The sequence below is a fragment of the Phascolarctos cinereus genome, unplaced genomic scaffold (assembly GCF_003287225.1).
Source record: "Phascolarctos cinereus isolate Bilbo 61053 unplaced genomic scaffold, phaCin_HiC Scaffold_1;HRSCAF=81, whole genome shotgun sequence".
NCBI lineage: Eukaryota > Metazoa > Chordata > Mammalia > Diprotodontia > Phascolarctidae > Phascolarctos > Phascolarctos cinereus.
In genome coordinates this window covers 85,807,430-85,834,807 of record NW_027555514.1, presented here as the reverse complement: position 1 = coordinate 85,834,807, position 27,378 = coordinate 85,807,430, and the positions used below count along the sequence as shown (strand labels likewise).

Here is a 27,378-nt window from a genome sequence, read left to right as displayed (position 1 = left end):
TTTATTTGTGCTTAATGTTAGTCTCTTTACCCTTCAGCTGTCAAGTTTAATATTCATAACATCTTAATGGGAGAAGATGGGCATTATTTTGCTTGTTGTAAAGCTAAACAAGTATATAATAATCAGGATATTGGTTATTATTTGCTTTGTAGAAATAATTCTTAACTTTTATAAAAGGTTTTATCAAAAGATTACTTTACATTATAAGCTACCTTAGTATATTTGGAATAGTTTGATTTAGAAAAAATTTGTACTTATATATCCATAATTTCCCTATAAGATTAAAAAAGTAGACTGGTTTGGGAAACTTCTACTTTAAGAGATATAACTGTGAAGAAAAAATATAAGGATAAATAAAAATTATTACCACTTCTTTAATAGCTCATGATGAGAGAGAGGACCTGAGTAGCCTTTAGACTTTTTTTCCCAACTGCTCTTTTGGTGTGGTTTATCTTGATAACAAATATTTACATATAATTCTACCAATTCCACAGTAATTTAGTTTGTTTGCTAAGGAAGTTTTTATGAAAGTGTTGAACAGTAAGTGTTAAAGGCAGAATTTCAGGGCTAAATAGAATTTACCTGGTAAATTACAAGAAATTACTTAACTATGAACGCAGATGTTCGTTTGGGCAGTAAATATCTTAATAGCTTAATAAAATGTTGTAATATTATTTGCAGTGATGGAGGACAGTAACAGCTCCCAGGCGGCGTCATTTGAACTTGACGTTTAAAAATTAATATTCCTGTTTTTTTGTTCAGGTTAATTTTGCCATTGGCTTCACTTCCCAAAACTTGCACAAATGATTGGTAGTGATGGAGAGCAGAATGAAGCTAATATATTGTTGTGACTGATTGACAAACAGATAATTGAGGGGAGATTGACAATTCTCATTGCAGTGTAATCAGAACTATCTTACACCCTCAGGGAATGAGTTCTGGATAGCTGAAGAATTAACCCCTGGAGCACAAGCACGTCTGATGGAAGTCTTTTTAAAATGTTATCCTAGACCTCTGTGCTCAACACACTGATTTGTCCATGTTTTAAACTTTTTCTTGATGACTCAGTATCATCATTATTCATGTAACTTACTATATTTTATTGTCGTCGTAATAAAATAGCTTTTTTAGGAGCCATTGAGGGATGCAGATCTTGTCACCATATACCCAGACAGCCCTAGGCCATAGTTTTTCTGTTGTGCTTCTGTCATCTCTCATTTTTGTAGATTTATCTTACTCCCTCCTTCTGATGTGCAATTTCTCATCCACTATGGACTTGGAAACTGGCAAAGTAGTCTTGTTAGAATTGTGTTTTAAGTAAGAGTAAATAGACCTTTGGTGAGAATGAATGAAATGCATGAGGTTTATTGTCTGGATATTAATTTTGCTTGCACAAAGGCCATTTTACCTTACTTCCTAGTTCTTGACTGTTTCAGATATGTGTGGTTGCCAAATAGGTAATGGATGGATAAAGTGGTATTTTTTTGATGTATACACTAGGTGGGGAAACTTGTGTTGTTTTTTTTAAGAAAATATATCATCAGAATAAATTTCTTTAAATATTTCCTGTTTTGTTTCATTTGCAAAACCTCTACAAAGGTTATTTGTCACACGGTATAGTGATTTCAGAAAGGCCTTAGACTAGAATATTAAAGGATTCCATATATACCATTAATATTCCAGCACTGCATTTGGCAACATTTTGATTCTGAAGAGAGTGCATGAGTTCAAGGTCAGAGAGATTGACTTGTGCTGTTCATTATAACCAATTATTGTGTGACAAATGAGTTTGAGATCAGCCTGAAAATTCTGTAAGAAAAATCAATAGTTCTAATCAGGGCCTTTCAGGTCATTTACTACCCTACCTTTTGTTAGTTTGTCAGAAAAGAGCAAGATAAAACCTGTGTGTGACAGCGGGTTGCCTTGGTATTGTTGCCATTTCCATTTGAAACATATTTTGATAACTTAAATGAGTACTTTAATTGGTTTCAGAAACTTCTAAATGAGTAGAAATTTACATGATTTCATTTTTAATATTCTGATAAGATTCCCAAATTAGCTTTAGCTGGGCTTCCTCCCCCTTCCAGAGGCAAGGAAGTTATATCTAAATGGGAAATAAATCCTAGGAAAAAAATCTTAAAGCAGATTTTAAATGGTTTTATACGAATAATGAATGGTTTGGGGAAGATATGTTTTCTTAGTAGTTCTGGTTGGTTGTTTGGATTGGCCCACATGCATTTCACTATATTAACAAAAAATGTGTGTTTCCTATTTAGTTTCCTGATGAAGATGAAGAAACTAGGTTGTATCGTTTAAAGATAGAAGAACAGAAACGTTTAAGAGAAGAAATCTTGAAACAAAAGGAACTACGACGGCAGCAGCAGGCTGGTGCTAGAAAGAGGGAATTACTTGAAAGACTTGCACAGCAGCAACAGCAGCCTTATACCCCACAGCCCCCAGTACAGCAGGAGGAACAAATGTCACTCTCACCCACTAATGGGAGTCCACTGCTACCTTATCCTGGTGCACAAGTTAGACAAAATGTAAAAAATAGACTTCTTGTAAAAAAGCAAGACATCACTATTACAAATGTTCAGCCCAAAACTTCAAATTTTGTACAAGCTGGTGCTAATTTGCAATACCAAGGACAACCAATGAAACCAATGAAACAGTTGAGACAGAATAGAACAGTACCTCAAACTCAGCCCCAGCCATCTCACAAAGTACTTCAAGCAAAGCCTCCAGACACGGACGAATTGCCAACCCCAACACAGACTACTAGAGTGGCATCAGTACAAGGCCAGCCCCAGGAAATGAAACCTGGAGTGAAAAGGACTGTCATGCAGCGGGCAAACAGTGGTAGTGGAGATGGGCCACATGTCAGCTCCAAAGTCAGGGTGATTAAGTTGTCAGGAGGGGTAAGTTTACAAATTTTGTGAGTGTTTCTCTTTGATTTGGGCTTTTATTTAGTGCCATCCTAAAATACACAGAAAACTTTATTGAAGAAAATAAAACAATTGAGTGAAACTATTTGCCTCTGTTATAGTCATGTGAATTAGCTTACCTACTTTTAGTTGGTTAAAGAATTTGCTATTAATCCCAATTCATATTTGGTTGTTTTCATTTTGCTTTTGTGTTTTAATGAATGTCAGTTTGCCTAGAATGTACCAGAGAGAAAAATTAATTTGTCATATCTTCAGATCCACTGAGGCCAAAAATTCTTGAACCATTCTTTCACACTGAAAAGGGATTATATATTTAGGGTCATCTAATTGTCCTGAACTTCCTTCTCCGCTACACCCCTAAAAACAAACAAAAAGTAAATCGTAAGACTGTGGAATCTATGGCCTAAATTGATTTTAATTTATAGGTGACTTCATCATGACGTAGGTGGGAAGGGTTATACTCTTTTTCAAAATTACTATGTATCCGTCCTTGTGACTTTTGAACTGTATTTAGTGATTAGTTTCACTATTTTCCTGTTAAGTAGTTTAGAGAGGCTTTATTTATAGTACCACAAAATAAGGTCCTTTTAGCTATAAAGAACCCTGTTATAACAAGTACCTATGTGTATAGAAATTGTCTTTGTCTAGAAGATCCAAAGTAATAGCATTTTTCAATGTGGTTTAAGTCAGTTTTCTGAAACAATTTCTTTCTCTGGGACTTTTTTCCATAAGTCAGGTTCTGTGATAAAAATCCTTTATTATGTGTCATTAATGTAAAAATAGAGAGCAAGTCACACTACTGCAAGGTTTTTTTTAATCAAGCTATTAAATAATAATTACTTTCAGCTTTTCTTACTTTTTAAATTGTAAAAATTTGAACTAACCAGAAATTAAATGCCCGCAAAACATTATGATTAATAAGAAATTTTTAAAAACCTCAGAAGTTAGGTTGACATAGCCTTCTTTCTCTTTATAAGAGTCAAAGTATTTTTTTTATTACAAATACTCTAGATAGTAATTCTGTTTCATCTTTAGGCGTGATAGACTGAAAATGTATGTGTGTGTTTTTAAAGTTATATATATATATATATATATGCACACATAGTAACAAAATGATAAATATTGTAATGGAATCCTACCAAAATTTTTGTAGCTGAATTCAGTGTTCTTTTCCCACTTTTATTGTGGTTCAAAACACTGATAGTTTAATAATTTCAAAAATTTTATTATTTATTTTAAACTTTTTTTCTTTGTAAATTTTGAGTTCCAAATTCTTTTTACCCCTATATCACCCACTGAGATGGCAAGCAATATGGTATTAATTATACATGTGAAATTATGCAAAACACTTCCATATAAGCCATATCGATGCTCTCTTCTCCCCTCAAATCCACCCCCCCCCCGGGAGAAAATTATACTTCAGTTTGCATGCAGAGTTCATCAGTTCTCTCTCTGGAGGTAGATAACATTTTTCATCATGAGTCCTTTGAATTGTCTTGGATCATTGTATTGATCAGAGTAGCCGCATCTTTCACAGTTCATCTTCATTACAACATTGCTGTTCCTGTCCTGCAATGATTTCATGGTTCTTCTCACTTCACTTTGCATCAGTTCATGTAGGTCTTGCCATGTCCGAAACCACCCCTGGTCATTTTTTATAGCACAGTAGTACTCCATCACAATAATATGCCACAACTTGTTCAGCTATTTCCCAATTAATGAGCATCCCCTCAATTTCTAGTTCTTTGCCACCTCAAAAAAAACTGCTATAAATATTTTTGTGCACATAGGTCCTTTTCCTTTGATCTATTTGGGCTACAGATCTAGTAGTAGCATGATAGTTTAATTTAACAAATACTTACTGAGCACCTACTTTGTGCAAAATGCTTTGTAAGGTACTATGTCAAAAAAGATAAATAGTCCCTAACCTCAAAGAACTTAACAATTCACTAGCGAAGCAACTACTCCACAAACAATTGTAAAACAAGGCAGATACAAGCAAAGTAGATACAAGCAAATGCTTGAATAGTGTTGTGTTTCAGAGGGGGGGAAAGTGATTAAATTTGGCAGAGATGGCTTCAGGTTATTTTTCCTGAAGGGAGGCATCATTTCAGCTGTCTTGGAAGGATGGGTGAAATTTCTTAAGAGAAATAAAAAGGGAGGACATCAGAGCAGAGGAACAAGAAGTTCATAGGAGCAATCGATTAATAAACATGTATTAAGCACCTATTGTATACCAGGCACTCTTCTAAGCAGTGCAGATACAGAAAGAGGCAAAAGACAAATCAGTGCCCTCAAAGAGCTTATAACCTAATGAGGAAGACTACATGCAAACAAATACATAAAAAGTAAACTATATGTAGGATAAATAGAAAATAATTAACAGAGGAGGAGAGTTGGAGATGTGTATTATTTGTTCATGGAAGAACTAGTAGTCCAATTTGAATGTAGCTTAGAATATATGTTAGAGAAGTCGTGGAGGCAAGACTAGAAATGTAATTTGTAGTCATATTATGAAGAATTTTGAATGTTATATTGAGGAATTTAGACAACACTGAATAGTAAGGAAACATTGAAAATTTTTGAAGAGAACAATGGTGTAGTCAGAGGTATGCTTTTAGATAATTAGTTTGGCCCCAGAAATAATGGAAGATTGATTAAAGGGGAGAGAAAGCTTCAGAGAGGTCTCCAGGAGGCCATAAATCAGTATAGTAAAAATGGGAAGGAAACGGTGAAAGTAGGAGATGTTTAGGGTATGATTTCTAGAATATGGTGACATAGTGAAGATGAAAGAAGAAGTATTCATTAAAGATGACTCAAATATTTGAGCATGAGTGATATTTTTTACAGAATTAAGGAATTTAGGAAAAAGACCTAGTTTGGGGGAAGGACAAATGATGATTTAATTTGAATTGATTTGTGGAGTTTGAAGTGCCAGTAGGACATCTAGATGGAGATGTTCCTCAGACAGCTGTCAGTGTGAAACTAGCTGAGCAAAGAGGTTAGAACTAGAAGTAGAGATTTGGTAGTTATCTTTATAGAAGGTCTGGGCATCACTCAGATCATCAAGTAAATGTGGAAATAAAGGAGAGGATGAAAAGTAGAATTTTAGGTAATGTCAACATTTAGTGTGCAGAAGAAAGAAAATGAACTACTGAAGAAAAATGAGAAGGAACAGGTAGGAAGAGAACAAGTCTGATGCAATATCATACTATCATAAGAGAAAAGAGATTTTTCAGGAAGAATGGGATCAGCCATATCAGATACTAGTTCTCTGATCTAGGAGGAGGAAGGCTTTGTTGTATTTTGACAGGAGAACAGTAGATGAAATCATATGACTAAGTTTAGGTTGATTTATTTATAATAAGAAATTCAGAGAATATTACAGTTTTTGGTTTTCCAGAGAAAAGTTGTCTTTTATCACCATAACTTTTTGCTCATGTAATAGTCCATAATTGTCATTACTGATTTATTTTGAGTCACAATTTTAAGAAGTAGAGCAAAGTTATATCTACATCTTTTGCCACAAAAGCTCTCATTGAACATAAGGTTTGTTATTTAAACAGAGCACTATCCCAGACACCGTGGAGGTGTTAAGAAGTAGTCTTCACCTTTCATTTATTAAAAATTATTAGTGTCTCTTTGAATTTTGCCATATCATTTACTTTAGAATTGGAGATCATTTTCACAATGAAGGATTCTAAAAGTAACTTGTACAATTTTGTTTCTAAAATAAAACCAAAAAGAACCATCTTTTTGAAGATAGGTTTTCAGTAAATCTTTGGATTTTATCTTATTTTTCCTTGACAATGTTAATTTTTTTATTCCTTCCAACATAAATAAAACATTGACTAAGCTAAAATAGGAAAAAGTAATTTTTTATAAAGAATAATTTTGTGTCCCTCTGAACTGCCATTAGTGACATTGCTTTCGTGACCTTAGTTTATCTTATGATAGTTTGGGGTTTATTTTAAAGAGTCACACTATATAATTGTGATTAATGAAAATGTGATCATTTCTGAGCCTTTTCTCCCCTGACCATGGACTGCAAATCTGTATCCAAGGGTTATCTTTTATGTTATAAGACTGTTGGTGCACATATATGTGACAGTTCTGTAGCATTCAGATTGCAGAGTCTAGAATTGGACCTAGCTCTCTAGTACCTAGTCTCTTAGTACCTGACTGCTACTAAGCTGTTGGAAGGATTGCATCATGGTTCTGATCCAAAATATTTGGGCATTTCACATATCTGGGTTACTCATTTAATAATAACATTCCTTTATTTTTTTCACATTCATTTTGTAGCTCACTGTGACCCATATGTCCCTTAGTACAAAGTTAGTCATTTCTTATCTTGTATTTATGAACCTTGCCTGTGAAGAAAAGAAGCAATTTTATTTTCCTCACTATATACAAAGCCCAAACTTGTCCTTAATAACTATAATTGAATTGTTCCTTGCATGTAACAATCTACTTCTTCCAGTATTCAGTGTCTAGGAAAAACTTGGAACTTTCGCAGTATGCAATACCTGCCAAGAAATTATACTCTGGTGAATGATCACTATTTAAAAAATTTCAAGTGTACTCTTCACTTAGTGAACCAGAATTTTCTTTGAATTCTTGTTCTGGCATCCACATGGGGAAAATCTTACAACTTAATTAGATTGCTGTAGATGTAGTTATACTTAATGAGTCAATTATAAATCAAAACAATTCTTATTTTCTGTCCTTTCTTAACTGCTCATAGTCAGCATTTATAGCTTTGAATTTTATTGAGCTTTTCAGGGGGTGGTACAGATAATGATTCTTGAGGCGTGTTATTTTTGAGTCTTTTGTTATATTATCTATAGTGATGTTAATTCACCTGTGATTTCATTGGTGTAGGGAAGGTTTAGTGAAGAAACTCCTTTCTTTTTGTCTGTCTTGTTCTGTCTTTCTGTCTCTCCCTCTTCTCCTTTTCTCCCTCATTTTTTTCCTCTCTCTCCCCCTCCCTACTGCCTCCATATTGTTCTCTCTTCTCAAAAAGGGTTTCATCATCTTCAGTTCTTCCTTTTAATTATTACCTACTCTGTTATTAACATGCAAATTATTCTTTAACAAAATTCTTTGATACAAAGATGTTGTAATGATATTTCATAGATGAGTTAGTTTGGTGTTAGGAGATGAGTTTAGGAGATAGAAAAAAATATGTACTTTTTAAACCAAGTATCCTTATTGGTATTATACTTTCGCCGACTATTCAGAAATGAGTTTAAAACTATCTTGTAGAGTTTATATATTATCCTTTGAAAATATAGGCTGCCATCTTTTGGGTACAATTAAATGGACGTAACCTCCTGAGGTGTCCTAGACACCTTTAAAAGTCTGTGTCTTTCTTCATGAGCTCTGAAATTCTTTTATCTGATCATAATCTTTGATCATTCCATTTTCCTGTCTGCTTTATGACCAACTCCTAACTACGTTCTTCGTGCTTACTATGACCTCCAGTCCTTCTACCCTTCAGTTCTTTGCCAGGCCTGCACTGGCTACACTCTTAATCCTTCCTCATTTTCATCACTTTAGTGAATCAGTTCAATTCTATACTGTCCTTTTCTCTTGAGTCCCTTGTCCCTTTATCTCATCACCAGTCTTGCCCTCCCAAACCCCTAAACCCTAGCCTTGGGTTACTTCTGCTATCCACTGTGCTTTGCATGTACTACTGAATAAAACTGGAGAAAACATGAAACTCTCCTGGTTTGGATCCACTACAAATTTATGTTACATATGTTGCATTGCAGCAAGGCAGTCATTTTTCACCTCTCTAACCATTTCACCATCCCATTCGCCACAGTCTTTTCTAAACCTTTTTTTATCTTTTCTCAAACTTCCCATGATTCACCTTTCCTTCAGCCTCTCACCTGAGAATCTTGCCACATGTTTCATTGAAAAGTTTGAGGCCATTTGTTGAGAGGTACCTCTCTTCTCATCTCTTGGAAGATGCTTTCTGCCACTATCTTCTCCTTCCCTCCTTTCTCACATGAAGAGTTGGGCCTTCTCCTTGCCAAGGCAAACTCCTCCACGTGCACAAATGATACCATTCCATCTTTTCTTCAGCAGATTGCCTCTTCTATCATTCCCACTCTCTCACTAATCATTATTCTCTCCCTGTCTGCAGGGTTCTCTGCTGTCTGCAGACATGCCTATGTGTTACCCCATCTTCAATTAACCCTTAATCAATTTACGTATCTTTGCTAGCCCTTGTCCTATATCCTCCCTTTTGTGGCTAAAAGCTCTCTACAATCAGCCTCCACTTTTTTTTGTCTCTTAATTCTCTTCATTCTGTCTTCTAACCTCATCATTCAGCTGAAACTGCCATTTTGAAGTTAATAATGATCTCTTAATTTGTTAAATTTAATGGCCTTTCAATCCTTGTCCTCCTTGACCTCTGCAGCCATTGGTAGTCTGTCACCCTCTTCTTGATACTCTCTTCTCTCTAGGTTTTTGTGACATTGCTCTCTTGGTTCTCCATCCTATCTGGACTACTCCCCAGTCTCTTTTCCTGTATATTCATTCAGGTTACATCTACAAGGTTACCGTGGCTATCCCTCTGTCCTGGGCCTTGGGCCCTCTCTTCTTTTCCCTTTCTGCTACTTCTCTTGGTGACCTCATCAACTCCTGTGGATTCAGTTATCTTCCCTGTATAGATCTACTTATCCAACCCTGATCTTTAGTCTTATTATCTCTAACTGCCTATTGGACATCTTAACCTCAATATGTGCAAAACTGAGCTCGTTATCTTTTCCCCCAAACCCTTCCCACTCACTAACTTTCCTGTTAGTGTTGTGGACATCCCCATTCATCCCTATTTCCATAATCACCTGGGCTTGAAATCTAGGTGCTATCCTTTTCTCCTTACTCTCCTTGCCGGCCCTCCCTCCCCCATCAAATCAATTGCCAAGTCCTGTTGATTCTACACATCTGCCATATATACCCCCTCCTCTCTTCTGACACTGCCACCACTCTGGTGGAGGTTCTCATTGCCTCACCCCTGGACTACTGCAATAACCTTTGGGTTGTTCTTGCCTCAGATTTGTCCCAACTCCTGCTCATCCTCCACTAGATGATCAAAGTGCTCTTCCTAAAGCACAGGTCACCAGCCTCCCCACCTAGTCCCCATTCAATCAACTCTAGTGTCTCCCTCTTACCTCCAGGATCAATGAGAAGATTCTCTGCCTTTTAGAGCCCTTCATAATTCCCTTCCCCTGCCTCCTGCCCCCCCCACTTTTCCAGTATTCTTGCACCTTATTCCTCCTCAGCCCCACCATGCCTCCTTGTTGTGTTCCTTGCAAAAGATGTTTCATTTTCCTCATGCCTAGAATGTTCTTCCTCTTATCTCTTCTTCCTGTCTTCAAGTCTTAGCTAAAATCCCTCCTTCTGCAGGAATTCATTCCTAGTCTTCCATAATTAGCGTCTCACCTTTAAGATTTTTTTAAAGTTTATCCTGTCCGTATATTTTTGTACGTGGCATGTGCATATTGTCTTCTTTATTGGATTGTCAGCTTCAGGGCAGGGACCTTTTTTTGCCTTTATTTATGCCTAGTGCTTAGTACAGTGCCTGGCATGTTTAATAAATGCTTGTTGAGTTGACCGTGTTTATTACGGTAGTAGAAAATGAATTGAGGAAAAAATTCCTCTTCCTATTATTTTCTCTGTAATATTTAGAAATCAATAGAAATATTGATTTACATTTTTATACTAGTTTTCTCTAAAGGATAGTTGGCCAAATGAAGATAAAGCAGTCTGTGTAGTTGATGGTGCCTGACGATTACTGTTGGTTGTCTATTGTGGTTATAGCAGCCTCTTACTTGTAAAAATAAAGGTGCTGTACCTCTTAGTTCCCTTCAAGCTTTAAATCTTTGATAACTATTATCTTAACTCAAAGTCAGGTCACCTGGCTTTTAGTACAGAGGTTCCCAACCTTTTTTAGTTCCCGTATCGTGGGCTTTTAGTAAACCTTTCCTTACCACCTATTCATTATGAAAGGAAATAAATTTTAGAGTTTGCCATGCATATGCATGTAAATAGAATTGATTAATTTTTCATAAAGTAAGCTTTATTTAATACTTAATATCTTTTTAGTATCATAAAGTTGTTAAATGTATTATAGAATATAATCAAATTAGTGAGACTCTTAATTGTATTTGTTGTCTACTAACAGTTTTGTTTTCTGTATAATTTTTGAAAGAAATAGTAGCATTCTACTTAGCCTCCGGGTTGTTTCTTGTTTTGTATTTGATTGAGAATAGATCTGAGAGCCCTGATTCAGAGAGATAAACTTCCTAAACTTGAAGCCTTGTGTGAACATGTTTAATAAGAATAAGATATGTTTTCTCCAAGGGGACACCAAAGATTTTTATATCCCTTGTAGACTGGAGGTGAATTTGGAGTTTCTGGTTACTTGTGAAAATCATTTAGCTTATCTTCACTGGGATGTTGTCATTGACTTTTTCTAGCTTAGTATGAAAGGAATGTCATGGTCTGGTCTTATGTTATTTGATCTTTGGGCATTTAGAATTATTTCTTAAACGGACTTAAATTTTTTTTTTCAGATGCTGTGTAACTCTCCTTCCCTTTCTTCCCTCTATTCACCTTCCCCCTCCAACCCACAGATTTTGTCACTAACACTCCTACTAGTTGCTTACCAAATAGTTCTCAGGCCCCCCTTGGTGAGCTTCTCATACCTCCCTGGGGTAATACATGTTCCAGGTTGGAAACCCCTGGTATCATGGCTAGAACTGGACTTGGAGTTAGAAAGACTTGACTCCTGTTTACTAGATAGGTGACGCTGAGCAAGTGACTTAACTTCTTTTAGCCTTAGCTTCCTCATCTGTCAGATGATGATAATAACACACCTACTTTTCTCACAGTCCTGTTGACAGTCAAATGAGATAACATATGTAAAGTTCTTTTCAAACCTTCAAGCACTCTGTAGTTATTAACTCCAGGCACTGGCAATGTAGCCTTTCTGATCCTGAAGCTCATACCACCACCACTTCTCTTCCCTTCTTTGTCCCACCCCTACTCCCATCTCCTTACCCCCCAAGAAGAAAGAAAGAGAGCAACAATTAGTAGGACAGTGCAGGCTTAGTTCAGTAATTTTTAATATAAGAATTTAGTGGAGCCCGTTAATTTTTAGAAATATTACTTGGAGAAAAAAAAATCTCAAGCAAGTATTGATTCTTACATAGGACAGTTATAGAAGGAAAGTTTGGTTTTCGTTAGCTCAAGTTATATTTTAAAAATAGAAGGAATTTATAATTTAAAAAAACTCCATTGTAAAATATTTTTGATAACCCCTAATTTGTCCCTTATATAAATTAGTTTTTTTTAAAGCTGAATATATTTACATGAGAATTTAGTATATGGCCCCTTTTAAAATAACTCAGTGAGTAGAAATGTTCTCCATCAAACTTAAGACATTAAATAGAAGTCTTGTAGCAAATAGGACTGGATTTGGACATCAGATCTAGGTTCAAAAACTGCTTCTGGTATGTATTTTACCCAGTAGAGGCTGCATGGTAGAGTGGGCCATGGTGCTGAAGCTGGTTTTAGGAAGACCTGGATTCATATCCAGCTGAAGTTATAACACTATACATTATAATTGAGATCATATGTGTTGTTGGAAGGAATTGTCATATCAGGATGAAATCATGATTGGGGGGTACATCATTCCATCTATTTCTGGTGGGCTTATTTGCTGTAAAAAGGTGTTGGAGTAGGTGTTCCTTGATTCTCTATACTATCCTCAATAACCTATGATCGTCTTTTTGTGTTCCTATACAAATTATAATGGGCATAATTCTTAAATAAAATTGGCGGTTTCATAAATATGACTTCACATCAGTGATTTCTTTTAAACACCCACACTGCATGGGTAAAGAATATAAAATGTTTAGCTATCAGTTTAGTAGCTTTTAGCTTAATTTATGTTAATCTTCTTTTGCTGTGTTAAAAACAGGTGTGCCCTGAAAGCTTTAAACGTAACTTATATCTTCTGAGTGAAGACAGAATAAATTGTTCACTTACAGTAATTTTTTCTCCTTTTCTTGCCCCTCTGAAATGCCTGTCTATCCTTTTTTCCTGAAAAATTAAAGCAGTTATTGAATTTTGCTGTTTTCCTCTGATCAAGGTAATGAATTTTTTAATGATTTGGCAGGAAACTAAATAAAATGTTACTTTATTCCATTAGTATCAGAGAGAAAAAAAGAAGTACAGAATGTCCCAGCAGGAGAGCAAGCTGTCCTATTTTGATGCTGTGCTTTATGTTGAAAGCTGTCAAAACTCGGCAGGCCCGAGGTCCCAGTTCATTTCTGTGACTGTAGGGTTGAGAATTAGTTCATTTGTAGATGGTTAAATGAAAGTGATCAAGTAATAACCTCTACTGACAGCTCTTCCTTCATTTTCCCCTTCCTTTTCTACTTAAAAGTGAGCCCCAGATTTACTTAATACACATTCAGTCCTTTTGCATTCAACTCCAGTGGGACTGTTCAGATTCTTTGTTGTACTACAGATTTGCTGGATCAAAAATTGCCTAAAATAAATGGGCCATTGACCTTTTTTGTTGTATCATAGTTTTCTCTTTGATTGTTTTTAGTAGAATTTAATTATTTAGTTTTCTGTTCATTTTTTATTCTGTCTAGGAAGTAGGATTTTTGAAGAGTTGGATTTATTATTTTTTGTTTCTAAGATTTGTTAGTACCAACATAAAAAAAGGTGCTAATCCTATTAGTTTTAGAACTTGAAGGAACTTTAAAGAATATCTGGGCCAAATTTCTTATTTCATTGTTGATGAACTTTAGTTCTCAAGAAATCAGACAGCTTTCTTAACATTGCAGAGCTATGCATTGTTTCTTTGTAATTTCCATTTTTAAATATTTAAGTTCCTTAAGGTCAGGGACTGTTTTTGTTTTTGTCTTTACATCCCCAACACTTCTCTCATAGTAGGTACTTAATAAAAATGGATTTGAATTGAATGTGAGTAGTAAGAGGTAATATTTAGACCTTTTCAAATGGCTATGGTGTCATAGACTTTTCTATATCTGTGTCATCCATGTTAATTTGATGATTCTGGTAAATTCTTTCTCCACATAAATAAAGACATCTCTTTATATGGTATCGTAATAATAGAAACAAGAACTAGCTTGGCTGAGACTGATATTTTAGTGGCCCTAGGAGTCAGATTGTCTCTGAACAGCCTTATTACGATTCATTAGTTTTAGCAGCTACTGAGCGTTCATTGTCCATTGTTGACACATAATTTGGCCATTCAGGGTTACCTTTTTGTCCGTATACTGTAATTCATACTAGTAGCTGAGTCTTTCCAACTCTGCTTTATTCTTATGCTTCAGCAACTACTGCTGGTCAGAGATCTTTTTAGCCTCCATGCTTTTTGGCTTCTGCTGTTCAAAAGAAAGCTGACTGGTAGACGGACGTAGCTCCTGTTCCTGGTGACAGTGAGCTCAGAGAGAACTTTGATTTGAAAAGCACATTATTGCGAATGGGAACGGGAGTGGTGACTGCTACATTGTCAGTTCAACGAAACTGCAGGGGTGGGGAACCTTCAGCCTTTTCGGTGCAGCCTTTTGACTGAGTCCAAGTTTTACAGAGCAAATCCTTTTATTAAGGGAATTTGTTCTGTGAAGTTTGGATTCAGTCAGAGGGCTGCACTTGAAGACCTAGAGGGCGACACATGGCCTCAAGGCTACAAGTTTCCCACCCCTGAACTAGAGGAAAGCTAATTATTACATATGGACAAATCATAGAGAAGAATGTCTCTCATGGTGAACTATGTTATAACAATATAAAACAATAATTAATGGTGTGGTAGTATCTCTTATTTGACAAGATGGCTGTTCATTCATCTCCATGTAGCAGCATCCAATTTAAAAGAGAACAACAGATAATTGCCTGTAGAATCTTGTAACCAAGCTTCATACTCATGTCATTGAAGCCTCACTTCATAGCCAGGTGTTCCAGTTTGTGGGTTGAGGTCTTATTGTTAATTAGTCTTCTACTAGCAGATGCCTGGGGCTTATGGTGACCATTTCCCGCTAGTATAAAACGTCTCTCAACCTCTTTGGTTGTCCTCAGTGTGAATCAAAGCCAACCCTTTGACAGTTGACCCAGCCTTTAAAGGTCTGCTCACATTTGTGTCCCCAAAATACTTGACTATTCAGGCCAGTAAATCCTTTTGCCCATCTACTTTGAGTTCTTCTCAGATAAACTCACAAAGGAGTTCTTTGAGAGACTTCATAGTGATGGCACACTTCTTCACACATTTTCAGTAGCAATTACCAAATTATAGAAAAACTCCTGAAAATTCTTTGATGTGATCAGATAAGGAGTGCTTCTACCTTCTTTGGGTCAGTACTCCCTGCAGAAGTAAATCAATGGAAAGAATACTACATCAAGAAATATTCCAATGACTAGTAGTGTGCCTGTTGAACATGTTACTTAATGTCTGAACCTCAGTTTCCTCATCTTTAAAAACAGCTCTACAATTTTATCATTTTGTGATTTTAATGAAATTTTTGTTCAGTGGGTTGTTGTCTGTAATGAAAATCGTATAATGATATTTATTGTGATGGTATGTGACCAGGTAGAATGAACAGTTTATCTCTTCAGAATTTAGCATCAACCAATTTTTTCTATTTTTCTCTGTTCACAACAGAAGTATTATTTCCTATTTATCGTTAAGGCTGATCCCTTCACCTATTATTTGATCCCATTTCTTCCAGGAGCTTGTCCTAACAACTATCCTCCTTTCTCATTTATTTTTTCCCCTTCCATTCAGTTTTATACTCTTCTTTGTCACTGTCTTTTCCCAACAGCCTATAAACATGAGTAGGTATTGGCAATCCAGAAGAAGTTTCCTTTAACCCTTTTTCCTATCTAGCTACTTTTCTCCCTCACCATCAGACTTTTGAAAAAAGTTTTCCTGTACTGCTTAACTATTTGCAATCTGACTGAAATTTCTGCCATACTACTGAAATGACTCTGAATCTTACAGTTCACCAGTGACCTATGAATGACAAAATTCAGTGGCCTTTTTCCAGTCCTGATGACTCTAGACTTCAAAGAACTGAAAGAACCCTCAGAGGCCAGTTAGTAGAATCCTTTTTATAACTAACCCAAGAAATGTTGATCTAGACTTTGAATGAAGATTTTGGAGAACCCACTAACTTCTTCTCCAGTCCATTTCATTTCTGAACTTCTAATGGGAGTTTTCCTTTCCATTTAGCCAAAATCTGTTTCTCTGTGGTTTCCAAGTTCTACCTTCTGGAGCTAAGAACACACATAATCCTCCTTTTCTTTCAGTATTTGAAAGTAGCTACCAGTGTTCCCTGCTATATGCTGTTATGCTAAAATGTTGTATTTAAAACTGAACATAATAGTTGGACCAGGGCAGAATAGAGTAAGACTGTCACTAACCATGTTCTGGATGGAATGCCTTTGAAGGCAATGTAAGGTTATAATTTTTTTTGTTGTTTGTTTTTAAATTTCCATTTCACACTTGACTCATGTTGACCTTTCAGTCCACTAAAAAAAAAATCCCAGATATTTTTTATATAACTACGTCTTCTCAGTCTTGAATTTGTAAAGTTGAATTTTTGATTCATTATTTACACCTATTAAATTTCATCCGAATAGATCCTCTTTATTTTTCTCACCTGTCAAGGTCTTTGCTTTGTCATCCACCATCTGAGCCATCCTTTCAACTTTGTTTTTTGTTAGATAAGTATACTATCTATTGCATTTGTCCTAGTTATTACTAAAACTGTGGAATAGCACAGGAGCTAGCATTCTGCTACACAAGAATAGATCATTCAACTAGTTCCAAATCCAGCAAACTTTATTTTTCTGTCGTTCATCTCCCATATATACATAAGAGTAGCATGAGGAATTTTCAGATAATTTGCTGAAATCTTGGAAAACTGTGTCTATAGCATTCCCCTGATCTATCATCCTAGTAATCCTGCCAAAAATTAATAAGGTTGGTCTGGCATGACTTGTTCTTGATTAAGCCATATTGGCTTTTAGAGTCACCACTTCTCTTTCTAAATTTGTATGTAACATCTCTTTAATAATATATTCTAGAATTTTTGCAGGAATTGAAGACAAATGCACTGACCTATAGTTTGCAGATAGTTTGAAAATCAGGATATTTTAGCCAGACCTCTGTGAACCTCCCATGTTCTCTATGATCTTTGAATCCTGGCTTTGACAGGGACTCAGCAGTTAAATTGACCAGTTCTTTCAGTAAAGAATTCTCTGATAACATTTATTAACGTCTGCCTCCTACCTCTGCTCTCTCCTTCCCCTTTCCTCCTCCCCTCCATTCTAAACCCCTTTCCGCCTCCCAGTGTTATCTTTCTCCTGGTTCTCCAACCTCTGTAAAAAGCTTCTCAGGCTCCTCATAATCCTTTCCAGGTCCTTTCCTCTTAAGGTGGGTGTGCCTCAAGACAGTCTTTCCTTGTCTGTATTCTCTTTTCCTTGAAAGCCTACTTCATTCCTATGTTTTCAGTTGTCACATTTAACAGATGGTACCCAAATTTTTATCTCTATCCTTCTTTTCTCTTCAGAGCCTCTTGCCTCTCCAGCTGCCTACAGGATATTTCTGCTTGTATGTTCCACTAGCACTTCAAACTCAACATGTCCCAAGCCACAGCTATTAAATATCTCCTCACCTAAACCTGCTATTCTTCCAATTTCCCCTGTTCATTCTTTCCTGTCTCCCACCTAACATATCCAATCAATTATAAGTCTTGTTTATTCAACCTTCACAATATTTTTAGCATCTGCCCTATTCTGTCAATCTTAGCTACTACCAGACTAATACAAGATCTCATTGCCATCCTTGCAAACTCTTGTAGCAGCCTCCTCATACTCTTGCCCCTGCTGTTTTGCATCCTTCAGAGCAGAATAATAATTCTTCGTGCATAGGTCTGATCATGTCACTCACCTACTCAAAAATCCCCGTTGATTTCCTGTTGCCTGTTAATCAAAGTTCAGACATCTTTGTTTGGCTTTCTCAGTTCCCTTCATAATCTAGTGCCGTGCTACCTTTCTAGCATTGTCTCCTAGTACTCCCCAGAATAGAGCTTTGTTGTAGTCACTCTTGGTCCTGGGAACGTGCCTTGGGATGTACTGCCTCCATGTATAGTTGATAACAAGCATATGTTAAGCACCTGCTAGATGCTAGGCACTGTTTTAGATGCTGGAGATACAGAGACAAAGGGAACAGACCCTTCAAGGACCTTACATTCTGGCACAGAAAATTACATACACATATGTAGTTATAGGCAGGGGTGGGGAACCTGTGGCCTCAAGGCCACATGTGGCCCTCTAGGTTCTCAGGTGTGGCCCTTAGACTGAATCCAAACTTCACAGAACTAATCCCCTTAATAAAAGGATTTGTTCTGTAAAACTTGGACTCGGGGCAAAGGAATGCACCCAAGGACCCAGAAGGCCAGAGGCCTTAGGTTCCCCACCTGGGAAGAGGATACAGGGTGATTTGTCAGAGGGAGGAGTACTACTAGCAGCTAAAGGGATCAGAAGAGGCTTCATGTAGATGATAGAGCTTGAGTTGAGTCCTGAAGGGAACTAGGATTTCCAAAAGGTGAAATTGAAGGAGGAAATATTTTCTAGGCATGGGGAATAGCTGGTGCAAACACATGGAGATGGGAATGGAGTGCCATGGAGGGTGACCAGTTGGAAAGCCATATTGTGGAGAGTACATGAAAGGGAGTAATGTGTAATAAGGCTGGAAGGGTTAGTTGGGTCCAAGTGGTGAAGGGCATTAAATGACAAGGAGAGAATTTTGATCTGGGAGGGACAGGAAACCATTGAAGTTTATTGAGTATGCAGTGATGTGGTCGGGATTGTGCTATAGGATAATCACTTTGGCAGCTATGTGGAGGGTGGATTTGGACAGGGCCAGTTGGGTGACTTTTGCAGTAATCCAGATAGAAGGTGACGAGGCCCTGAAAAAGAATTGGGACTATGTGGGTGGGAAGAAAGGGAGAGATTAAAAGCATTCTGGGGAGATAGAAACTGTAAGGTTTGGTAACTGACAGATACAGGGAATAAGAGGACTCAGAGATGACACTGAAGTTGGAAACTTGGATGATAGAAACAGTGGTGGTTACCGAGCAATAATAAGAAAGGTGGGAAGCAGCATGGGTTTAGGGGAAAACAACCTCTTTTGGATGTATTGAGTTCGAATGCCTTTGAGACTGTCATTTGGAAATATCAAATAGGCCGTTAGTTCCTAATGCAAGGTGGGGGCTCAGGAGAGAAAACAGGCCTGCATATTATAGATTTGGAAGTTAGCTGTATAGTGACATTTACACCAGTGGGAACACTGATCAAGTCACCAGGTGAGAGAGGGTAGAGGGAAGACTGAGGACAGAGCTCTGGGGCATTTTCACATCTTACGTGCTGTTCCCTGGGCCTGGAATGGCCTTCCTTTGCTCCTTACACCTATATATATGACTTAACGTTGTTTTGTTTTGTTTTGTTTTATTTTGTTTTAAACTGGATTTGTCAGTGTGGGGAACTCCCAGTGAGCAGCAAGAAGTGACTTGCTCAGGGTCACATAGCCAGTGTGTGTTAGAGGCAGGGATTTGAACCCCGACCATCAGCTCAGAGACTCTTTTTACTGTCGCAAGTGTCAAACTTCAGGGCCTAGGCAGCAGGAAGCCCCCAAAACTTCCCAGTGTTGCCCAAACCAGATTAAAATCTAAATGAGAAATACTTAACAAGTTAAATAAAAATTCAACATAGTTATCTTTGTTGTCTCATCCTATAGAAGGTAAACTTCATGGAGGCATGGTGTATTTCCCAAATTTTGTGTCTCTTCAGGGTTTTGCAAACAAATGTTTAACAAATATTTCTCTTATTTGAATTTGTGTTATTTTATCTGTTCTTCATAAAAGTTTGTTTATAATTTACTACCAGCCATGAATAATTCAGAATTGAAGTTGAAAGCTTTGTTTATGAAAAAACTCTTGCCATAGTAGTTGCCATAGATCAGATGAAAATACTTGGGTAGAAACAGTATTCTGTTGTTGGGACCTATGTTGGGTTACTTTATAGATTTTCCTGAGTAAGCTTTTAGGTGCTTCAAAATAAAATAACTCAGGGATGGTTATTTGAAGATCCTAGATACTGTAGACAAGAAGAAGATAGTGTCTCTTCCCTTAGAAGTTTACAGTAATAATTGAGTGGAATTTAGGCTTTTAGGAAATAAGCTTTTTTTTTTAAGAACCAAAGGGAAGAGTCAGCACAATAGAGACTTAGTGTTGGTTGATTTTTTTGTTTTTGGAATGATGAAAGTCACAGAATAAGAAGTCTCTGCTAGTGAATTGTGTAGTATTGTGGCTTAATGACACTCAAACAAAGTTATAATAAGGCTGTGTAATTATCTAGAGAAAGCTGTTTAGTTGACCACTAACTGGAGGCTGGCTGTCCCTGTCCCTTTTTTCCACAACTCCCAAGGGTAGCTCTGGGGATTCATGTACAGATGAGTAAGGTCTGTGAAAAGGGCTGGGCATGAATGGGGAAAGTTTTCTTCAATCAAAAGTAACGCTAGGAGTTAAAGTATATTTAGAGGTAAAACCAGGCTTTATATTTCCTCCAAGTTGAAACTTGGGATTGATGAGCTTTCCTGGGCCCATCTCGGAGTAACCTTGAAATGAACTCATTCCTAGGACCCCCTAAATCTGGACTTCCCTAAACTAAGATTCTTAGACAAACTTTATGAAGGACAGATAAAATAGTTCAAATTCAAATAAGAGAAATATTTATTAAACATTTATGTACAAAACCCTGTGCTGGAAGAGACATGAAATTTGGGAAATACACCATGCCTTCATGAAGTTTACCTTCCACAGGATGAGACAACAAAGATAGCTATAATTAGAATAATATTTAATGAATGTATTAGGTGCCAAACCAGGTGAGGCCCCCTGGGATAACAGAGGTCAGAGACAAGCCTAGCCACCTTTTCAGCTGCCAGTACGACCTGTCAGAGCAAGGCAGATATGTTTTGCAGAGGAAGTTAAATTGGGAAATCCAGTTTACAGGTTTACAGAGAACACAGGAGCAAGAATCTTTTAGGAAAGTGTATGACTTCAAGGTTCTCACAAACCAGGTGCTAAGTGGGAGAATTATTAAAAGGCAGAATTTGGCATGGTAATGTGATCTTGGAAAGAGAATGTAATAAAGTTAGAGCTTAGACCTAGAGTACAAGGCAGAGAAATGTCATGATAATGAAAATGCAACAAGAGGAAAAACTGGGCAGAAGAGCAGGGGTTTTGTTTGTATTTTATTAGAAAATAATAGATTTCATTTTAACTGATATTTCAGCTTCCTGCTCTGCCAAACTTTCCCACAACTGGGAGTCACAAAATACACTAATTATAATGTGACCTCTTCTTTTTCCCCCTTCCCCGTTAGAGCTGCTGTTGATGTTAATCGGTTTTTTTTTTTTTTCAGGCCTGTCTGACTGTTTGTGACCTCATTGGGGGTTTTCTTGGCAAAGATGCTGGAGTGATTTTGCATTTCCTTCTCCACCTCATTTTAGTGATGAGGAAAACTGAGACAAACAGGGTTAAGTGACTTGCTACACACAGCTAGTTAGTATCAGATTTGAATTCAGGAAGGTGAGTCTTCCTGACTCCAGGTACAGCGCTCTGTGCACTATGGCGCCACCTAGTTGCACCTAGGTGCTAATGAGTGTCAAAATGGTCAAAAGGCAGGTGGGGTGGGGAATGGGGTATTGATAATACTAAATAGGTCCAGAATAATGGATTTTTGGATTAGACACAGATTTCAGAGAAGGAAGTACTTCTTGAGAAGGAGGTATTTTTATATGTAAATGTTATCAAAGCTCTCTAACTGATTAATGAGCACTTAAAAGATTCCAGATTTTTTTTTTAAATTAGGCAGTTGGGGTTAAGTGACTTGCCCAGCGTCACACAGCTAGTATGCGTCAAATGTTTGGTCTGAGGCCGGATTTGAACTCAGGTCCTCCTGACCTCAGGGTCGGTGTTCTATCAACTGCGCCACCTAGCTGCCCCAAGATTCCAGATTTTTAAATTAGGCATATAGCCTCCCTATTTAGGGATAAAGGTGAAGGTAGATAAAAGTTGAAAAGAAGGAGAATATTCATACTTTCTCTTTAGTATCCCACATTGAAGAATTCTGTATTTGCCTTCCCAGATAATCTGCCAAACATAGAAACTGTGGAGCCTAGTGTGGTCCGTTCTCTTTGATGCATCAGTTGTTTGGTGATATGAAGTGGGCATCACTTAGCATAGTCTTGGATCTGCATTTGTACTCTGTCACTTGCTGATCATCTTAACTGTTAAAAACCATAACTAAGGAGAACTTCCATGGATTATATATTTCTCACCTTATAAGCAAGGTCTAGCTGAGAGTTATTCTCTGCGTTTTCAGTATATCAGAGATGTCCTCTAGGTATTGTCTAGGAGTCTTCCTTTTAATCATAGTCTCCTTCTTGTACTGGCAAGCTGTGTTGTAGAAAGAGAAAGTTCTGTAGTTTTGATTTCATGTAGGTGAAACTCGCTGATTTATGCTTTACAAAGACCATCTAGGTTTTGTTGTATTTCAGACCTGGTTAGACCTTTAAAAATGCTTTCTTGTGCATGTATGATTAGTGTAAGCTTATCACTGTGACAAGCAGAACTCATTATATATTACCCTACCACCCCTTCCTCTTTTCTCAAAGGGCATCATCATTATTCTGTTTACCCAGGTTCAAAAATTCAGAGTTGTACTCAGCTCCTCATTTCACTCACCTCACATGTCTCATTTCTTGACTGTATTCCCTTCTGCCTTCTAACCCAGCACCCACCCTTGTTCAAGGCCTCATATTTCACCTAGACTGTTGCAATAACCATCTAATTGATCTCCCTGTTTCAATCTATGTCTCACTCCATTCTAAACAACACAGAACTACCAAAGTGATTTTCCTAAAGCATGGATCTGACCATGTCACTCCCCTGTTCAAAATCCAGTGGATCTCTTGTACCTTTAGGAGCAAGTATAACTCTTCTATTTGGTAGTCATTCAACAGTAAGTCAGTCAACAGGCATTTATTAAGCACCAACAATAGCCGGATGCTTTGCTGATCTCTGGAGATACAAAGAAAGTAAAAAAAAACCAAAACAGTATTTCAGGCTCTTAACAACCTTGCTTCATCCTACTTTTCCACATTTCTTCTATCCATACCTGTACTTTCCAGCCAGATTTGGCCTTTTTGCTGTTCTTCACACCCAGCTCTCCATCTTTCAACTTTCTACTTTTGTATTGACTGCCCCCATGCCTTTAATTCACTTCCTTATCACCTTCATTGGTGAAGGGGAATCCCTGGTCTTCAAGACTCAGCTCAAATTTTACCTTTTACAAGAAGACTTTGTTATTCACGCTCTCCCCCTCCAGGTCTTTTTCTCCAAGGTTGCCTTGTTTCTCTTTCATGTGTTCTGTATGTGGCTATATATGTGTGTGTTTTCTTCTCTTAAGCTTCTTGAGGGTAGGACCTGTTTCTCTTTGTGTTAATTCTCAGTACCTGGTATACTGCCTGCCTCACATAATGGGAGCCTAATAAATGTCTTTTGATTGATTGTTGACTACAAAATAAGTCAGAATCACATGGCCTATTGATCAGTAATAGATATTCTTGCATAAAAGATAGCCCATTAGCCTTTACTCTGAGAGCAGGAGTGCCTCTATATTCAGCTTCTCATATGAAATTTTTGAAGTGTTGTCTATTAACTTTTTTATATCTTGTCTAAATTAATCTTGAGTAGGACCATCATAATTTTTTAGGAAGTGTTATAGACATTTTATTCAGTACTTGATATTTGAAAAATTATATGTTCTAGAGAGTATTCCAAGCTTTGAGTTACAATTTTCAGCCGTTTGACGGTCTTATCTTATTCTCTGTTGAAATAGCACATTTAAAGGATTAATCAACCCAGTTGATAGATGGGAAAAGGCTTTCTTTTGTTTTTCCCCCTCCTTAAAATAGTATTTTAAAAAGAGAAAATGGTATAAATTTGTTTTTATAATTTAAGTGCTTCATACAGCACACATCTAATTTATTTCTGTCAAAATTTTGAATTAGCTTTATAAAGATTACACAGATAGACCAGCATTGTCATAGTTAATAGAAACCTGTTCAGTGAGGTCTGTGGGCTTCAAGATCAGTAACAGTGCCAATGACAGTGAAATATGGCCTTATCGAAAGGAGAATTCATAAGAGGCTGCCCTGGGACACTACACCACTGTCCTTCTGTGTATCCTGACAATGTTATCTGTCCTCTCAGTACGGAGTATCAAATGTCTGTCATGAGTACAGAAATTAATTTAATGTCACCTGAAGACATGCAATTAATCTTTTAGAGGTTTTCATAATACCTTTACAGAAAGAGTTGCCAGTTTGGCGGATTTGGATTTTGGGGTTTAGCAGAAGATAAGGAAAATTAATTTTTCATCAGGGTTAATACAAGCTAGCAGGGCCACAAAGGCTGAGAAAAATGGTTGGGGAATTTGTCAAGTGTTGTCACTCTAGAATAATGCTGCTTAACGTCTGATAGGTGTAATCAAGAGTTGAGATTTCTATAGAGAAGGATTAATCAATTTGCTCACTACTGAATGCAAGTCAGTGATATCACTCCTTCATGGGGTTTAAGAATGAAAATAAGATTTGATCTGTCAAATTGTAAGAAGTGCTGACACTATCAATAGGTATTTTTATCTGTACATTTAAAGCATTTGTTATAAATAAATTTGTCCTGCTAATGTTGATGGCAAACAAACCATCTTTTTGTAAGATTTGTTCATGATATAACTGATAAAAGAATACTATCAGCTTGCTAAAGTCATTTCCTCTTTTAAAAACACTAGTACCCCTTCTTCCCCCCAATAAGATATATTGTTATTTTCACAGCTCATTAAAGGGTCATCATTTCTGAAAGAAAAATCTGGTTTAGCAGAAGGAAAGATAAACTTCTCTCTTGCTCTTCCAAGGGAAAGAGTAATACTGCTACTCTAATTATGTACAGGCAAATAGCATTTTGTGAAATGTAGTTTTCTTTTATAACCTCTTGTAAGGACTGTGAACTTGGAGCATTTTCCATATTACAGAGACTTATTCTTTCTCTATATTAAGAATTCAAAACCAATCTTTAATTTATTTTGAATGTAGATTGTAAAACACAAAGGCTTAATATCTTGAGGTCACTTCTGATGTTCGTTGGGTATTCTGTACTGACCCATATAGAAGACCCACAGACATATTTGAACCATATCTATTACAGTACACTTCATCATTCACATTTTCAAGTTTTGAACAGTTCAGCTAGAAAAACATACCCTGTGCTGTTAATGTACACTGATAATGTCTTGGTGATAAGTGAAATGCAAAGTCAGGCCCCAAGTCAGATTTTTCATTTGAAATTTGGAAGGAGTCTACTTTTAAACAACTTAATGTTGTATGCAAAACATAACTGACATTTTGCTACTAATCTTCAAAAATAACTTGATAACCATTCATAATAAATGAAAAAGCATCATATAACAACAAAACTTCATTTATTTAAAAAGGATAGTCTGGTTGACTTAGTCTTGGGGGTTAATTTCCCTATGACTGTAGACCTGCCCAAGTCTGTTCTTAACTTGCTACCTCTTCAAGAAGGTGTTACAACTTTCTTTTCATGGTCAGACTTTTAGAAAAAGCTGCATATTTCTTGCTTCCACTTCTCAGCTAACTCTCATACACTTCTTAATTCACTTTTAATATGGCTTCTGATCAAGACTTGACTGAAACAAGGTTATTGAAGCTCTCTTAGTTGGTAAATCCAATACACTTTTCTCTTTTCTCATTTCTCATCTTTCATCCTTGAACTCTCTGTAGGTTTTAACAAGGTTAACCAGCTCCCTTTCCTGGATACCCCTTTTCCATTGTTTTTTGTGATGTGGTCCTTGCCTATTTCTTCTCTTTACCCCTCTAGGCTATCCTCATTTTCCCTTTCTCAGTCATCACCTGTCACCTACCCTTCTAACCAGGTAGATTCCCGGGCCCTGATCTCTTTTCTTTCTCCCTTCTCTAACCTAGTGACCTCATCAGCTCTAATGGGTTCACTTATTTACATAGATCACTTCCAGATCTATGTATCTGGCATTTCTCTCTCTTTCTTAAACATAGTCCCACATTTCTGTTGCCTTTTGGAAAACTCTGAACTGGCATCTTAGCCTCTCAAACACATCATATTGCCTATATTTTCCCCCAAATCTGCAAGTCAGGAAAATGTTCCTGTTTGTGTTGAGACAATTATCATCTTTCCAGGCACCCAGATTCAAAACCTTAGCATTATTCTTAATTCTTCCTTTTCTCTCACTTTACGTATCTATATAGCTGAGCCTTCTGCCCTTCTTTTTGCTTACAGACACCACTCTACTTCAGGACCTTCTCTTTCACTTCAACTATTGTAAAAACTCTCACCTGTGGCTCCAAGAAGCTGTAGTATGTGCAGAACCACACCCTGGTAAACTGTCTAGGCAGATGGGCCATACCAGTTTGAGAGTAACAGGTCTCAAATCTATCAGTGAGTTAGGGGGATATCTAACCCAGCATGTGAAGACTTTTACAGGCAGAATGGACAGAGGAGAGCAATTTGAAGGCAGCTGAAGCAGGTGCTGTGGAATGCTTACAGCTTGGTCAGACATTGAAGACAGCAAGGTCATCTGCTGCATCCCAGGCCATCACCGGTTGTCCTGACTTTTGTCTTGCCACTGGACTTTGATGATTCAGGAAGAGATAGTGATGCTGACAATTTTGCACAACTCTGCCTCATTTAAATTCAGTTCATGAGCAAGTTAAGACATTGGTCCTCTTCAAAAATGAAGGACAAACAACAATTTTGAAATAGCTTTCTGATTGGTCTCCCAGTCTCATAGCATTTCCCTCTCCAATCCATCTTCTTATAGCTACAAGAATAATCTTCCTAAAACTTAAGACCACGTCACTCTACTGCTCAAGATTCTTCTCAATTTGGCACTAGCCTTTCTACACTTACTTCATGTTAATAACCCTTTGGGTACTCTATGTTTCACCCAAACTGGGCTACCTGTTTCCTCAGACTTATTTTCATCATCCAATCTCCCACCTCCTTGCCTTTGCTCAAATTTTCCCCTGTGACCAGAATGTATTCCTTCCTTCTTCAACTAAGCTACTTCAAGACTCAGTTCATGTGTCTGCCACCTTCCCTTCTAGTCTCCCAACTTTTTAGTGTTCTCTTTCTCCTCAAATTATCTCATATCTACTTACCTTTATATATGTTGTGTCTATTTTAGTTGTGTGGCTGAG

The 27,378-nt window shown here is 37.1% G+C and overlaps 1 protein-coding gene across 1 annotated transcript in view; it reads left to right on the top strand.

Moving 5' to 3' along the window:
• RBM33 (RNA binding motif protein 33) overlaps positions 1–27,378 on the top strand; it is a 179,132-nt gene that overhangs the window by 108,429 nt on the left and 43,325 nt on the right. Inside the window, 1 exon segment of the mRNA XM_021009622.2 lies at positions 2,277–2,918. Coding sequence (XP_020865281.1) covers positions 2,277–2,918 — 642 coding nt within the window.